The sequence below is a fragment of the Accipiter gentilis genome, chromosome 4, assembly GCF_929443795.1.
Source record: "Accipiter gentilis chromosome 4, bAccGen1.1, whole genome shotgun sequence".
NCBI classification, from domain to species: Eukaryota; Metazoa; Chordata; class Aves; order Accipitriformes; family Accipitridae; genus Astur; species Astur gentilis.
The window spans coordinates 21,047,895-21,064,998 of NC_064883.1; the positions used below are offsets into that span (position 1 = coordinate 21,047,895).

The 17,104-nt window shown below is 41.1% G+C and overlaps 1 protein-coding gene across 1 annotated transcript in view; it reads right to left on the reverse strand.

Moving 5' to 3' along the window:
• The window catches only part of LOC126037799 (probable acyl-CoA dehydrogenase 6), a 95,421-nt gene that overhangs the window by 70,550 nt on the left and 7,767 nt on the right, over positions 1–17,104 (reverse strand). The window contains exon 2 of the mRNA XM_049798582.1: positions 6,878–6,998. Coding sequence (XP_049654539.1) covers positions 6,878–6,998 — 121 coding nt within the window. The remainder of the gene's footprint in view (positions 1–6,877; positions 6,999–17,104) is intronic.

Sequence of the window (17,104 nt, forward strand, 5' to 3'; positions counted from 1 at the left end):
GTACTCTTTTCCTATTCACAATTATAAGTTTAAGAACATCAATTTTTTTTTTTTACCAAATTTGCCTCTTCAAAAACCCCCAAACCCAACAATTTTCCACAAAACTGAAGGAAATTCAAACCAAAGTTATATACAGAGAGCTTCAGAAGCATGGGAACAGGAGGAAAACAAAAACAAGAACACCCTACAAAAGGATAAAACAAGTCACAAAAGTTAATTGAAGTATTCTACTCAATCTAAGAGTGTTTAGTCCACAGCTTCTGAAACAGACTGATCTCCAAAGAAACAATCACAAGATACTACTAAGAGTCTTGATTGCTTCTTTCAGTGTTTAATCATGATGGTATGTCAAGAAACACCATCTGGCTTTTGGTCCAGTTCAGTGCCAGCTAGTCAAATTAGTTCTTTCTCACAGGTTAGATCTGGCTCCTGATTCAGCACCTGGACCTCAGAGCAGTATGGAGGTCCTCTTTTCACTCTTTTATAGAAGTAAGAAAACTATTATTGTTGCAACTTCAGCATTAGGGAGAAGAGAAAACTCTAGCTAGTGATGAGATTTGTCTGTCCTGAAGCTTGAGGCACTAGTACATAAAAAAAGACAGAACCAGTTAGGCAGTAGATAAGACCACAATTGGATTCTGGAAACCAAGGTTCTCGTTCTGACACCATTTCAGTGTGGCCTTCCAACAACATCACAGTTGTATCTTTACTTTTCCTCCCTGGCTTTTCCATCTTTATTTCTGGACTGCATTCCCCTAAAGACACATAACTGGTATATGAATACACAGAGTTTTGTGCAACCTTGAAACCTCATTAACAAGCCTCATACAAAGCACTCAAGTTAGTGCATGCTTAACCTAAAATCAAGTACAAAAGAGAAGGATGGACTCTCCCCCACCACCTGGAGCACAACCCTGCAAACCATGCAGAACGGGGTGGAACAGGGACGGCTGTTTCTAACTGTCTCTTAGCTACAAGTGGAGACTAAGTTCTCATCAGCTTCAAGACACCACATGGATCTGCCAGTTTGTGCGAAGCCTGTGATACCCAGAAGCAAATTTGGCATGGCATACTGCCAGTTTGTGCGAAGCCTGTGATACCCAGAAGCAAATTTGGCATGGCAAGTATGCTAGAGGAGAAGCGAGCATCAAGAGCTCAAGCACTTAATTGCACATACATAGCTGAGCATTTGTTCCCAGTTAGACACTTCTAACTTCTTCCAGGAAAGAGGAATTTTTAATTTCTTTCTCAATACTGCTTTGACATAACCTGCAACTACCAGTGGTACATGTACCAGATTTCAGAAATTCCTAATCTACCTGTAAGGTATTGGTATACGTATACTTTAACTGGATGAGTTACTGCTGTGTCCTGCATTACAAGTCACAAGTGTGAGGATTTGCCTTATCTGAACTACAAAAGCAGAATCCCAGGAGCTAATCCGATCCCTCTATCGACAACACATTTAAAGGAAGATTATCTCTTCCACAAAGACTCGCTGTCCTTCAGTAAGTCTGTTCTCTGCTCAGTGTTTCTACAAAACTGCTGTTGATAGCTGAACAAGATATTCCCAGAGGTACTGCTGCAATTCCTAACCACCCATGAAGAATGAAGCACTCATGTTTCTAAGTCATATTCAGAGTCAAGAAAACTCAAAGATGAACTCAAGTGCTTATTTCCTTGTTTCATCAGAAATATCTGATGATCTGTGAAGTGCAGCAAACAAACTGTCTCCTCCTTACCATTTTCAATTGCATTTCATCCTGCACTTGCAAGATGCTAGACAGGACTTGAATAGTCAGCATTTCATAAGAGGAGAGGGAAAAAAAGTCTCACCCACACAGAACTTATATCTACACATACAAAAAACTGTTTTCCTGAGATTTCAATGCAATCTACCAAAATGAGGTGGTCAGATAAGCACCTGAAGTTTCTTATGCTTATTTGATCAAGGTCTCCAAACCACTGCCATCCATCACTAACTTTGTCATCAATCTGATTCAAATAAAGCAGTGACTAATTTTGGTCTATTGTTTTTTTAGAGGCTTATTGAGGTTATTTCTTGATGACAAACCAGGTATATCTCATAGCTGGTAAACATTTCAGAGTGCTGATTTACCAGCTCATTGGTACCTGAAAACGTGGCACAATGGCTTCTCTCTCAAACTTTCAGAGCACAACTATTATTAACTAACTACTACTGCACTCCTTTGTAAGAGAGAAAGAGATCAAGAGATTAGTTCAGCTAGCTAAGCTTAAATGTATCAAACCAAGCTCAAGCATTGCAGCTGGTCCACTCCTGCCATACAGAAAAGGTTTTGGGCAAATGAATTCTCTTCTATCAAATACATTCCTTTTAGCTTCTATCCATAGATACACCTGAAAAAGTTTGTTTCAGTTACTCTTAGAGGCCATAAAACCCTGTTTCACCTGCACTACTAAGTCCCTTTCTAGTGACAGAATTCACTGCTCCTCCCAGGTCTTTCTTTTGGTCATTCCATATATTAAGAAGGCTTAGTATTACAGAAAGAGAAAAAGGAAAAAAAAGAGAAAGAACCCACACACACACTCTTTCCAAGTGACTCTCCACTACCAAACTCTCACGAGGTCTCGCCTTACCAGAGAAATGTGAACTTGTGAAGAAAACAACCAAATTAACCTTAAAAGATAGTCTAGATCTATATTCCCACATTCGACACAGATACACTCGCAATAAACAGGCTTTCTTAAGGAAAGATATTGCATCATTTTCCAATTGCAGTGCAATCAATCATTTGAAACATTTGGGTTGTTTCTTCAGATGCTTATCTGTCTCAAGTGACAAGAACGTACTGCTTATTACTTTCTCCAGTCCCGTATCCAGCATATCACCCAGCAGTAGGGGAAGGAGATAGTGTGCAACTGTACTTTCTCATCCATGTACAAGTCTTACCACATAGTTTCCTGATTTTCTTGATATATTTAAGAACATATTTCTGCAAATGCACTGCTAAGAGTTTGATGGGAATAAGTGAAGGTTACTATTTGGACATATCTGTCATAATTATTTCTACATGCTAATACATTCTGCTAAATATTCCTACAGGACTGACAGTGAAAACACTAATGAAATACCTAGAGCAGGCATCATTATCGCTTATGCCTCACAGCGAGGCTATGTGAATATGCAGGACAGCAGACACTGCCCTCTTACAAACCTTTCTCTCCCCTCCTCTTTGCTTTCCCTGAGCCTTTATGGGAGGATTAGTGTACTTTTGCATCAGCTGATAAAAACAACTTTTAATCATCTGCGTTGGCATACACAGGCACATAACAGTACATTTTGAGTCTGTACCTTTGGCAACACATCCTAAAATTTAGCAACAGCCAAAGCTTTGATTCATAAACCATAAGATCACAAATGACCACAGAGACCTTTTAAGCTTTTACTCCAGTATCTCATCTAATCTGCACATAAAACACTCCAAAGAACATGTCTTGCCCACTTCCCTTAGCAAAACAGACAATGGCCAACTACCAAGACTGTTTAAAATATTTTTGCTGCCTACCCTAATATTTTCTGCCCTTAGTTTTGGGACTGTCAGTACCTCAATAGCCCAGAAACGTTATAATTTAAGGAGAAACACACAGTAAACATAAATGAAGAATAATAAGTTTATAGAGATGTTGGGGCTTTTTTTTCCCCCTCAAACTAAATACTTCAGGCTGAAGTGAGCAATTCTGTAAAACACATTCTGCATAGAGCAAAAAGACACTTTTTATGCATAAATGATGTTCACTTTTTCAGCATGTATTTTACTAGTAGGAAGAATTTCCTAGTATAACAGAACAACACACACTTTTTCCCCAGGAAAACCAGCATATGCACTATTTTTGAGTCATGTAAGGAATACCTGAGTAGAGAAATGGCTCAAAGAGAAGAATCTTTCTCTGGCAGAGGACTGACCAGACAGTGTAGTCAGTTAAATCCACTGTCCATCTTAAAGATTCTCCCATTATGGGCGCATGGCTGGACCTTGCCCACAGTGTTTACAGGAACCTCCAACCAACATCCTGAACTACTGTACTACAACCAATACTCGCTACAATCATAAACAACTGCAAAAAAATATACAGGAAAAACCTTGACAAGTTTGTAGCTCACAACTGCATATGGTAGGAATTGATGGAGCCTTTGCAATACAAATAGTGCCCCAAATCAGTTCTCCACACAGAGAAAGATTCCAATTATAAGGGACACATGTAAGGCACATTCTTTTAAAAACCTGACTCCCGTTAAGCAGCTCATTGTTCATAAAAGGAATGGTGTTTACACAGGAAAAAGTCCAGTTTCAACAAATCCAAGTTCCAACAGATGTTTCCTTCTATCTAAGCAAAACAAGTTTGCGACCTGTTTCTGCCCAATCAGAAAGCTTCAAAATTAATTTTACAGGAAAAAAACCCACTGTACTTGACAGAATAACCTTGGAAAACAAATTCAGAAAAACTTATATTTCAAAATTGCAGCCGCTACTGAAGTGATTTAACTTGAAAAATTCAGCCTCCTTTAAAAAGAATGCGTTATGATCTGGGTTTGAAGGGATACAACATGACAATTATAATTTTGGTTTGTGCTGGAAAGAGAAAGTAGGGCAGGTTGTTACTCACATGGCTCTGTGTTGCAATTGCTCTCTTCAAATCAACTTAACCTCTCTCCTCCAGACCTCCCCCAACATCCCTCCAAAACTCCCGGCTGCTCTTGGCTTTCTCAAATGTCTTAAGACCTGTCTTCCTCTGCACACAGCAGGTAAATAATAGAAGTGGCTGAGCAGAGTATAAAAGGTATACCTTTAGTTTTATTTTCAATTACTACTACCAGTACACAGTAATCATACAGCAAGCATAAGCACTTTGTAGAAGTGTAGAAGATAAAGAATTTCAGGTTTTGCCAAAGTCCTGATGTTGAGACTGCGCTGTTACACACCTAACTGTTTCATTTACTATCATGAGAAAGTTTCAGGACTTTCAGAATGTACCTGGTGGTACTATACCATTTCAGAGCAAAGCTGGATCTGGTAACATTCTGTTGCACAACTGAATGCTGCAAAGGCAGCATGTTCCAGGGAGTTGGTGCACTTTCTGTACCCAACAATACCTTGATCCAGAAAATGGACTGAGATGGACCACATGTTGCTGAGAGCATTATCCATTTTTTTACAGCTTTTATAAAATGCAGCTGCAGAGGCCCAACAAATTAGATTAACAGCTAGATACAAGTGTCAAAGCGAAAGCTAAAACATTATTAACCATGGGTATGACAAGTGTAGCCAGTGCACGCAACCTTCTGTGCCCATCTTTGCCTCCACAAGTCCCTTATTCGCTAGATTTCACTCCAGTTATTTCTCATCCTAGCTATTTTGTGAGCATTGCACAAAGTTCTCACCTCCACAATGTTGTAAGAGCAGCATGCTCAGCACCGAGGTTCCTTACCCCAGCTGAGGCCTCTGCATGTCCTGAGATGAACATAACAACAAGACGGGGCTGTAATCTGGCAGCAATGCAATGCACCATAATTACAACCAACATGAATACTAGCAGTGTGAAGGAGACCCCACTGTGACACATTTCAAATCTGCCTGTCAAACAATTATAGCAGAAGGTAGAGGTGGTTTTCTCCCTCCCCCAGTAATCCCATTTGTCCTTTAAATAGATCTTAAGTATAGTCTCAAACTGTCAGCATTTTTGTAAAGAAATACCAGCTCTGACCTAATTGGATTTGTTGGACAATCACAGCTAAACAGTTCTGCAAGCTCCAACAGCTGAACAGCTACAGAAAAAACCTTTCACACTGGAACATACAAGAGTAAGAAAGTTCATTTCAAGAGGAAAAATTTCTTCTGAAAGTAAGTGGTGACAAGACATAATTTGTTCCACAGTTCAAACCCTGTCCCTTAGCAACATAATGATGTGGTGCGGCACAGCTAAGGTTGCGTGAGCTGCTCCATATAGACAATTATATGCAGTTAACTTTTCAAACATTGTCACTTTGGGCCGCTCTGAACTCACCACAATTGCTAAAGGTTTACCTATGCAACCCTGCTTTTGTTTTAAACGTTTTAACCACAAATAAGAAAATGGGGGGAAAAACCCCAGAGAATTCTGACAAGAACACATAACAGTAGCATTTGAAAAGAAAACAAGTATAAATTACATCCGATACAAACAAAGAAAGAGGGGAATAGGTATTTTAGCTGAAGAGCAGAAATACCTCCTGGTCCTCTGGACTTCTTGACTTTTTTCCTCACCAATATATATGTGTACACATGAAACTTGCTCTGTTCTTGCTGTGTATATCATCAACTGCTTCTTCTGTACATGTTTCTGTGGGCTGAATAGTGCATTTTAAAGACAGTCTAGGATATAATGGTCTAAAAGCCACACAAACCTCATCCTCTGAATGACGAGACAGAATACATTAAAATGATGTAGAGGTTACAGGTTAAGGAAGTATAAACAACCAAACCTTACAACGCTTGCAATACCTTCAAACTTTCTATAATGAAGATTGAGATTATTCCATATGTGTCTGAATCCAGAAGAAAAGTCATTATACAGATGGAATGTTGAAAATTGAAGTGACATTCATTTCACTGTCTTTAAAATAACAGTCACACATGGTTTCAACATTTATATTTAGGAAAATATCAACTTCAGCACTCAGCAACATTATTTTCTGTATTTGCACAGTTGGTAACCAGCACACCTGTGACTGAGAAATATAAGTAAACTTTACACTGAATTCTGAACCATGTTTTGATCTGGGGCAGAAGCAATTTAAAATAATGTCATGAGTCTATCACTGTCAACATTAATACCCAGGAGTTATACACTCTCCTACCTGTTGGCTTATCCACACCAAGGAATCCAGCCTGTCCCAGGGTTTTAAATACTTTATGTGCTGGGAACTGTCCTTCTTCCTCCCACTTGTCCACAAAAGGATTAATCTCCTTGTCGATGATCTAGATTTGAAAAATAAATTTGAAAAGTTATTAACACAGACATTCCAACAGAAACACCTTTGACTACTTTTGTCTAAAAACTTTAATTTAAAAAGAAAAAAACTGTACAGGGAAAATTTTGAAAACACACTTATTTTCTTACTTCATGTTGGATGGTATTCTCCATTGTCACGGTTTAAACCCAGCCAGCAACTAAGCACCACGCAGCCGCTCACTCACTCCCCCCCATCCAGTGGGATGGGGGAGAAAATCGGGAAAATGAAGTAAAACTTGTGGGTTGAGATAAGAACAGTTTAATAGAACAGAAAAGAAGAAACTAATAATGATAATGATAACACTAATAAAATGACAACAGTAGTAATAAAAGGATTGGAACGTACAAATGATGCGCAGGGCAATTGCTCACCACCCGCCCACCAACACCCAGCCAGTCCCTGAGCGGTGATTCGGTGATTCCCTGCCCCCACTTCCCAGTTCCTATACTAGATGGGACGTCCCATGGTATGGAATACACCGTTGGCCAGTCTGGGTCAGCTGCCCTGGTTGTGTCCTGTGCCAACTTCTTGTGCCCCTCCAGCTTTCTTGCTGGCTGGGCATGAGAAGCTGAAAAATCCTTGACTTCAGTCTAAACACTACTGAGCAACAACTGAAAACATCAGTCTGTTATCAACATTCTTCTCATACTGAACTCAAAACATAGCACTGTACCAGCTACTAGGAAGACAGTTAACTCTATCCCAGCCGAAACCAGGACATCCACCCACCCACAACTATTACAACAGATGCAATGAGACAAATATAAACAATTCTTTTAGCAATTACAACTACTACAACAGGAAGTCATCAGGGATGGTTTAAGCCTCTCAAGACCTATGAAAGTGGCAAGCTCCCCCTCATCATTTATTACATTTCTGGGTACAGTTTCTAGAAAGTGACAGGAAGGGAAACCTGGATTGTCCTCAGAGGGATCTTGCCAAAGAAGGTTAGTGATCCGTTCACAATGACCACACACGGTACACAAGACAGGCAAGCAGGAGAGACCTCATTTCCCCTCTGTTTGCCTGAAATAGTGTCAAGGACATTAGCTCTGTTCAGGGCACTTGCATCCAGTCTGCATTTAGACTTCCCTAGGATCTGACAAAACACGTACTGGAAAAATCTGGTCTTCTTCCAGATTTTATGGCATTTCCAAGTCTAGCCCCTGGGCAACCCGCGACTGGGCTATTGCCGCACACCTTCTAAAAGTCAATGTCCTAAGCTGCCTGGTTACTGCCCTTCCTCTATTCAGGCTGCTGTCTTCCCTTCCAGCTGTTGCCAGCAAAACACATCTGGAGTACAGCCACTATGTTCAGCAACACTTTTGAGTTTCAGAGCACAAGGGTTGGACATCTCACCCCACAAAATCCCAGATTTCCATGGCGTTGGGAAGGGAGCAAAATGGGCAATCTGCAGTTTTGGAGTTGACTTCTAAGCCTGGGAGTAACTCCCGGACAGAGCCGGCTCCGTGCCAAAGGGCGCCACACTGCAGGGTGCACTGGGCGTTCACGCTTCTGCCACCTTGTTCTTCCTCCCCATGCCTACCAACCTGGCACAAGGCAGATGTGGTTTCAATAGCTCTCAAAAGGACTCAGCTGTATAGTGCCCACCCCTGCCTACCTCCACAAGCCAAACCAGGGGCTGGCACAGGCTGCTTCTGCCATGCTGCCAAGTGCGCCGTGCACCTGGGTCAGCACGTACAAGAGGGTCCAAATGCAAAACAGAAAAGCCACCCTCCTTCCCCCAAACCAAACCTCACCAAAACAAACACCAGTTCCCAATAGAAAGTTGATGCCTTTAATCTGTGACCACAATTTTACTGGTACAATGTTTCATAAAGAGAGAATTTATTAAGAACTTACTCCTCTTAGTCTTTTCTCCACACTAAATAAACAAGTCCTGTGGTGCTAACTATTTCTTGAGCTGGAAATAGACTCCTCTCCCTCCCAAACTGCTGCGCTCATGAGACCCTGCAGAGCCTTCTTCCGAACTATCTATTTATTGCACATTCTTCGGAGAATTTCAGCCCATATATGGCTGCTTTCTGCTTCCCAGTTGGCCACAGAAATAAGGATACTTCACTGTTGGTAACAGGAAAATCACTTTTTCACTTCTCTCACCAAATTCTGAGAAATGTATATACTGAATGTTCAACTCATTCAGTAATTATCATCTCTCTCCCTCTCTTATACTGAATAACGTAGGCCTCATGATCAATAGTAACAAAATACACACCAGGACAGTATCTAGGAGAGCCCACATTTAACTTCTATATTCCCATATCCTAGATGCTCAGATTCTAGGATGCTGACCCCCGATGTTGAGCTACAGGTGGTGAAACACCTCTTTGACTGTTTGTACTAACATCTGTTAATGCTCACCGGATAACATCCAGGGAAATGCCTGAAAGAGGTTATGTAGTACGTACAGAAAGTTATCCCAGTGTTTTAATGGATCTTGGCAAAAGTACGAAGTGAATGTACTAACAGAGTTTTGTGCTTCTTATGGCTGGTACTGGGCCAAGTGGTTCACAGCCTACATACAAAGCTAACTTTGAAGTTAAATGGAGTCAGAAGAATACCTAAGGCATTAAAGAAGTGGGTTTACATCATTTCTGCAGATTATGACCTGCTTGCTCCTGTGCCTTTCAGTAAAACTCAAATTGTTTAACAGAGCCAAAGTTTAATTATTACCAGGTGAAGTTTGCCAGGTCGAGTAAAACAAGATCTTCCTTGCATGACACAACAAAAAAATGAAGACAGCCTCGCTGCGCAAACCACAAACAGTGCATGCCTCTAGGTTCAAGAAAAACAAGAAAAAAAGAATACCACAGTCCAGATACTGATATCCACAGTTGTTTCTTAGCCACTGGACCATCCACTTGAAACTATTTTTGCAAAGAAATGAAATGAGTTCTGTCAAAAGCTTTTGACACTTTAGACACAAATTGTTTGCAAAAATCACACATGCCATTTGCAATCATGAATAAGACTCTAAACAAAACTAACCTACTTTCAGGCATGCAATCTCATTCCTTTAAAAGTATCATTCCTCAAAATAAACGTTCAGAAAACACACATCCTCAGATAATTTGCAGAGAGTCAGAGGGGAGGAGTGGGCTGTGGGGCAATCAAGGGCAGATGGCTTGGATGGAAGAGGGGATGTGGGGCAACACCTCCCCTTATACTATCACATACAAACACAACCCACATCGCTGGAGAACTGCAGCACTGGTCAACTGGCTGACGCTTCAGTACTGATTATTGGATATTATCATCCCCTCATATAAATGCAAACTGAAATAGAGATATTTTCAAAAGGCCAAGCCAGCAAAGACTGGAAGAACACATGCAATTACAGAAAGTGTGCTTAAAACATTGCTCAAGACAGGTTTATGTGGATGCAGGTCAAATAATGCTGTATACCTAACCATTTAATTTGTCCCTTCCTTTGGCTTTGGCCACTTCCTCACATCTGTGTCCCCAGAGAAATATTTCATGCTTGAATTAATTTCAATCTTGACTAATTAACTTTGAATTAATTTAAATTTTTTTGAATGCACACAGCTTTTAGAAGGAAACACAAAGAGCTGCAGGCAAAAAATTATGCAGGCATCTTAACCTAAATCATAAGGTATACGTGCCGTGTTTGACAAATATACAGAAGCAAGCTTTTGGCAGTAGGTGAGCAGCTGGTCTGCTTATTTTTATATGCTTTATCATGAGAAATGTGGAAATCACATGTGACAGCATTTAGACTTGCATCACTAGGATACTGACTATAACAAAACCTAAAACTCCTCTCAGCAGAAATATTTTAACACAGCATACTACAGATGTTATCTGACAGATACTCCCGGACATGAAGGAAATCTTTTCACCTGATCTAGCTGGCCAAATCTCAGTGGCATTTGGGTTGTAAAGTTGATTTAGGAGCCATATATCTTTTCCACCTGGTGATAAAGTACCAGTAAAGCACAACAGAAACTTATTTTCCTAACAGTAAGTCTCATGTATGGGACCGGTGTTTTTCTCAGGCTGCTTCATCCAAACCATGAAGACACAAAGCTGAAGGACTTGGGTCTAGAGGCACCTGTGGTTCAGCCTGCACCCCAACAAGAGCTCAGGCTGCTTTCTGGGGAGCCTCTGAAAGAATGGCTTCAGGGCCAGCATCAGCCGTGAATGATTTCAAAAAACACTGTGGATATTTGCCCAGTCGGAAACTGATCGAGCCAACAAACTCACTTTGTGTTGAATGATGGTAAGAAAAATAAAAGTGTTTTTATTTCAAGTAGTCTTGACAAAGTTTTGTGAAAACAGCACCTGTAGCTTCCTGCCCAGGAACCAGGAAATGGGGTGGCAGGGTTGGGGGGGAGGATAGAGACAGAAATTCACATATTTTTTTTGTTATAGATTGTTCTAATTTATCTCTAAAATAGAGCAATGAAAATATCTCCCCAAAACATTACCAGAGAGTTGCACACTTTGATTATATTCCACTGGAAGTTAGGACACTTTTTAAATGAGAAAAGAAACAGAAACACACATTGGGGATTTTCCTTCACATCATGCTCAGTATTTTGTGCTGATATTGTACCAACACCTACTCAGAATCATTAGAAATTGCCATTTAATTCTCACTGTATTCTAAAATAAATACACTATTTCTACAACAGTGGAAACTGTAATTGAATTAATTTGGGTACTCAGAGTGCTCCTTCACAGCAATTAAAGATTTTTTTCCATTATTTACCACCAAGTTTACCTTCTATCAAGCAATTCAAATCAGTTTAAAGGCCATACCACTTCTACACACAATACCTCTTACATCTATCCCTTATAATACTGTACAGTGGTAGTAGATTTCAGCACACAATTAGCAAGATGACGACTCTTGAAAAGAAAACAATAAACTGAATTCTTACAAAATGACAGAAATTTTTACTAAAGCTTCCTGAGTTATACCTAAGCTGAGATTACACTGACTTACTAGAAAAGCAAGAGAAAATGTCTGAGAAAAAGGTATTTTGTATTAAGAAGATTAAATTGATTTAGTGGTGCCACTTTAAGTGTACCATATGATGTTATGAAGAGCATTTTTTTTCCTTTAAATCAAGTTACAGTAATTGAACTCAGCTCTATTAATATAGTAACAAAAGATGACACAATTAATGGGATCTTTAATGTAACAAAAAAAAGCAAATAAATAAGCAATAAACCACTAAGGACAGTTCTTCAGTGGTTATATCTAGCTATTAGCATAACACTGACTTGAAAGGAAGAAGGTAACAGGCCAGAGAGCCCTTTGCCTTCAACACCAGAAAATAATTAACAGCCCACAAAACAACATTTCTCCTTGTAGTTTTATTCACAACCACCTGCAGCAACAAATGCACTGTGAGACAACTCGGCAGCACAGGGACACTGGTGCTGAGGACGAGGCAGCAGTTAGCAAGACACAAGGCAGAGCTGAGGTGGTCAAACCCACGGGACACCCATGGGTGCTACCAAACCTGACCACCACAACCCATCCCACGGGTGCAAGGCAGCCAGGACCCCACCGGCAAGCTCCTCACCAGCCACCGCACCACAGCCCGTGCAGGTCCTCTCAGCTGCTCCTCCAGGGGGGCCTTATACATCCAAACAGCAGCTCTTCATTTTGCACACGCTGGTCTCCGTTTGGGTCCCCCTGAGGCACGCATCCCAAGCACACCAGAATGAGTTTTCCAGCATATATCCCCTGTTTCTTCTCACCCCTCCTGGGCTTGGAGGCCATGGCCCTCAACTCCCTCACAACTCCTCCAAAGCCCTAAACAAAGTTTGGTGGCCAATCCTTTCTCAGTAATACTCTTCAGAAAGGTAGGGAAAGGGCGCAGGGAAGGAGACTGGGATGTGGAAACACATTCAGGACAGAACCAGGGCGAGTCCAGGCACGTGAGAGAAGGAGGTCAGCTCCTTGTAGCTGTCACCTACTAGAGAGGCTGTGGAGAGACCAACACTTCTGCCATGGCACCTCAATGATGAGGACGTCTACCGGCACGTGGTGGGCAAAGCAGGGTCCTGCTGTCCCTCCTGCACTCACAAGGTCCCTCCAGCACTGGCAGGATGACAGCTGCTCCTGTGCTTCCAGTCGCCTCCTGTGCTTCCAGTCTCCATCACACATACTAGGAGAGCCTAGCGGAATCCAGAAGCTGCCCAAATGCCTGGACCACCCAGACTGGTGGTGGCAAGCCTGGGCCTGCCGCGGTCAGCACCCCAGCGGAAGAGGCAATCGTTCGATCTCCAATGACATCATGCGCAGAAGCAGAGGTAGTAAGTGACTTAGAAGACCACAACAGGTTAAAAATAACCCCATCACACAAAGATGATTTAACCACATAGCAAGCAGAGAACATTCCCTGCAGTGCTAACCTTGCCTGCTCACACAAAGTTATTTAGTGCACTTTCTTCTGGCAATGAAAATCCAACATTACCAATTTCTGAGGTCTGAAGTGATCTAGAGAGCAAAGCTGCAACCTACTGCTTCCTCTTTCAGGACGTGTCACCACCACAGGGTGAAGATTTCCCTATGTATACTAATTAAAAACAAGGGGGATAGCCCTCACTCCTTCTCTTATAAAAACATACATGGTCTTACTGGTTAGGACTCACCTAGGAGATCTAAGTAAAAAAAATGACTCACCACTACATAAAGGGTCCTGTTAAGGCAGGAAATGTCCTAGATGCTGCCAAAACACTTCTCCCCTTTACAGGAGTAAGGCAAGTCTCCCTCTTGCCCACAACATGGAAAATTTGGCATTTGGATACAATCTGTGCCTCTTATTCTGTATTCACACTTGACTACCCAGCCAAACATACGACACGACACCTGAGCAAATGACTGTCTACAAGAGTTGCCACTGAAGAATTTGGCCTATCTGAGTATGGGATTTGGGACTGGGCTTCAATGATGATATGGAAACTTCTGTACTCTGAGCTGTCATCAGACTTGCTGGGAACAAGCCAAGAAAATATTTTCCACAATGATACAGGGTTGAAGTGGAAAAGTTCAATTTAAGTGTAGACATCCATTTCATGACCTTGTGAAAAACAGTTGGCAGAAAAAAAAAGTCCTAAAAGCAGAATATCTAGATAATTAAAATAAAGAACAAAAATGAAGTAATTTTGACTTAAGCTTTTTAAAACAGCATGATTCATTTTAAAAACCCCAAACCAACAAGCTATAAAATTATAATCTAGATGGCAGGTCTTTGTAAAGCCTCAATATTTTCAAGCCATCATCAAGATACTATAATAATAATGTGAGTGCAGCAAATGGAATATGGAGGAAACAGCAGGGCAAAACACAGTACTGAAGTATCTGTCTAACTTAAAACTTTACAGTTAGTAGCTATGAATCTAGACACTGTGGTCTAAACTTTCACATAAAAGGTTTTAATTTCAGACAACCTTGATTTCTTTCCATATTTCTCTACAATTACTGGAAACATTTTTTTCAAAACATTTTGTTACTCTATTTAGAATTTTCAATCTTGTTTCCCCCCCTCACCCCATGAAAACCTAAAATGAATGAGGAATTACCACACATATCCATGTCTTTTTAAAAAGCCTTTACTGCCTTTGAAGGAAAAAATGCCCTTCAAGCTGTACAGTCAGTTTACTCTCTCTCTCTTTTGACTACATTTTTCCCCATTATAATTGAGGACTAACAGGTCTAATCCAAAATGTGATTGATTGAGCCCATATAAACAAGCTCACTGATATCACCCCAAGCACATCCCATAGAGAAGAGATGCACAGACTGAAATTCATGGACTAAAAAGCAATTGCATAGAAGCCCAGGGTAAATGAATGGTATTAAACAGCAAGATGGGCTGTTCTTATCAGCATCTTTTTGAACACCAAACAAACACTGCTGAGCAAGAAATGAGTGCTCGCGGGATTACTTGAAAAGAGACGGTAGGAAAGTCACTCTCAAAACTTTGTCCTTCATTCACGAATTTTGAAGAACATGCCAGACACTCATACACCAGGCAGGATGGTTGCCAATGCCCACCTCTTGAAAAGGTCCAGAAGACCATGCTCTGCTGTCTTTGCCCTTCAGTTCATTTTGGTCTCCCCAACTTTTCATGCATTTCATGTGCAGAACCCAACCGCTCTACATGGTGCCTGCAGGACAAGATGTGACCAGCCCAGTGAAAACAACCTGCTGGATGAAAAGAATACTTCAAGCCAGCCAGGGGATATCAGTGAGAAGAAAAAAGAAAGCCAAGTCAAATACAACTATATTTTCTCCTTTTTTTTTTTTTTTCTTTTTTAATTCCACACCTAAAAACCTTAAACAAATGTTGAAAAGCAAAATAATGGTTCCACCTACCCTATTTAAATGAATTGCCAGTAACCTTGCCTTGGTGAGATTACACAGAGATAAGGTTAGGACCACAGTGAAGTACCTGGCTCAGCATGGGCTCCATGGCAGGCACTTATGCTCACCACCCTCTTTTTCTATGTGCTGCATTGCTGACCTTTTATTTTGCCTGTAAATGTACTAAGCACTTGACAGAATAAAGAGACGCATCAACTGCATCACATATGTTACATATAACCAACCCCTCCTGAATCTACTCTGTGCACATGTGAGCATTTAGACATAAACACACGCAGATTTCAGGTTGTTTAGTTTTCCCCTTTTCCCTTTCCCAATGGGCTGTACATTAAGAATTGAGGAAAAAAAAGTCATTCCAGCTTAGCACTATAAAGCTGATTCAAAGGGGCAGGTAACATACCTTCGCTAGCACCTCGGGTATCTTTAGGATACTTCTACTTCTCTGTTCATTGCTGCAAAGCAAGGGTGAACAGGCCTGGCTCACATCTGCGTTTCTCCACTGCCATTGCACATAGCTGTGGCCAGAGCTGAGCTTCCAGAGAAGCTTTCAGTGGATTTAAAACCAATATTCAGTAGGCTCATATAAGAGAAAACCAGAAAAATTTCCAGAGTGCTGGGAAATATATGGCTGAAATGGGAAGACATGTATCTAAAATGTATTAATTAGAGCACCACATTTCCTTTTTTGTACCTTCAATTAAGCCATGCCACAGGCAAAAAAGGAATCATGCAATCTGCTACAGCACTGGGTACCAAAGACTGCGCTGATCAGCAAATACAGGAACAAACTCTTACTAAATGAAATTTTCCCGTTCTCAAAGAGAAAAAAAATTAGCGGAGGGAAAAACCCTATAACATAAGAGTTGGCAGCATCTCATTATATAATAAAACGTACCTGTCCTCATCTATTTTTACAAAATCTGATTTTCAGAAACAGAAGCATGCACGTTATGATTATTCTGCAATTTTGCCTGGTCTACTCATTTGGTAGTAACTGGACACACTTCTGTTTAAATCAATTGCATTTCTTCCCTTTCACTGCAACACAGTTCCTCGCAACATACCTAGTAAATAAAGCAAAGCTGACTATTGGTTCAGAAATTTGAATACTGCAAGTCCTTTGGTGCCATACATCTGGCTACTTTTTTTAGTTCAGGAAACAAAAAAACCCAAACCCTGAATCAACCACAAAGTTTCTGCCAACACTTACCAAAAACTTAAAAACCTACAAGTCCACCAAGGAGCGCAGAAGCATGCGCTGCCCCTCCACCCTGTGCAGCTGCTAGTGCTTCTGGGAGCCCGACTGCTGGAGCAGAGGGCACACATCATCACCATACTAAGAAAATAAAAGATCCAGTCCAGGAGGTGCTGAGCCCAGCTTAACCTTTTCCTGAGGAATGAGATGCTGGAAGACCAGCTCCAGCTGGGGAGGGACCCACATGATCCTAGCCAACCCCTCCTCCCTTCCTATGTCCTTCTTCCCAGGACAGTAGCATAGGCAAATCCCTCCTGTACAAACCTGAGTGACTTGGCAGTCCCTGCACACTCCCAACCACAACCCCTTTAGCTACCCTATCCAAGAATATGGCAGAAAAGGGAAAGAAAAGGGAAGATCCCCAAATTGCTTCCCACTCTGGACTTCAAGAACTGCAGCTACCATACTGAAATCTGTTCTGCAGCAGATA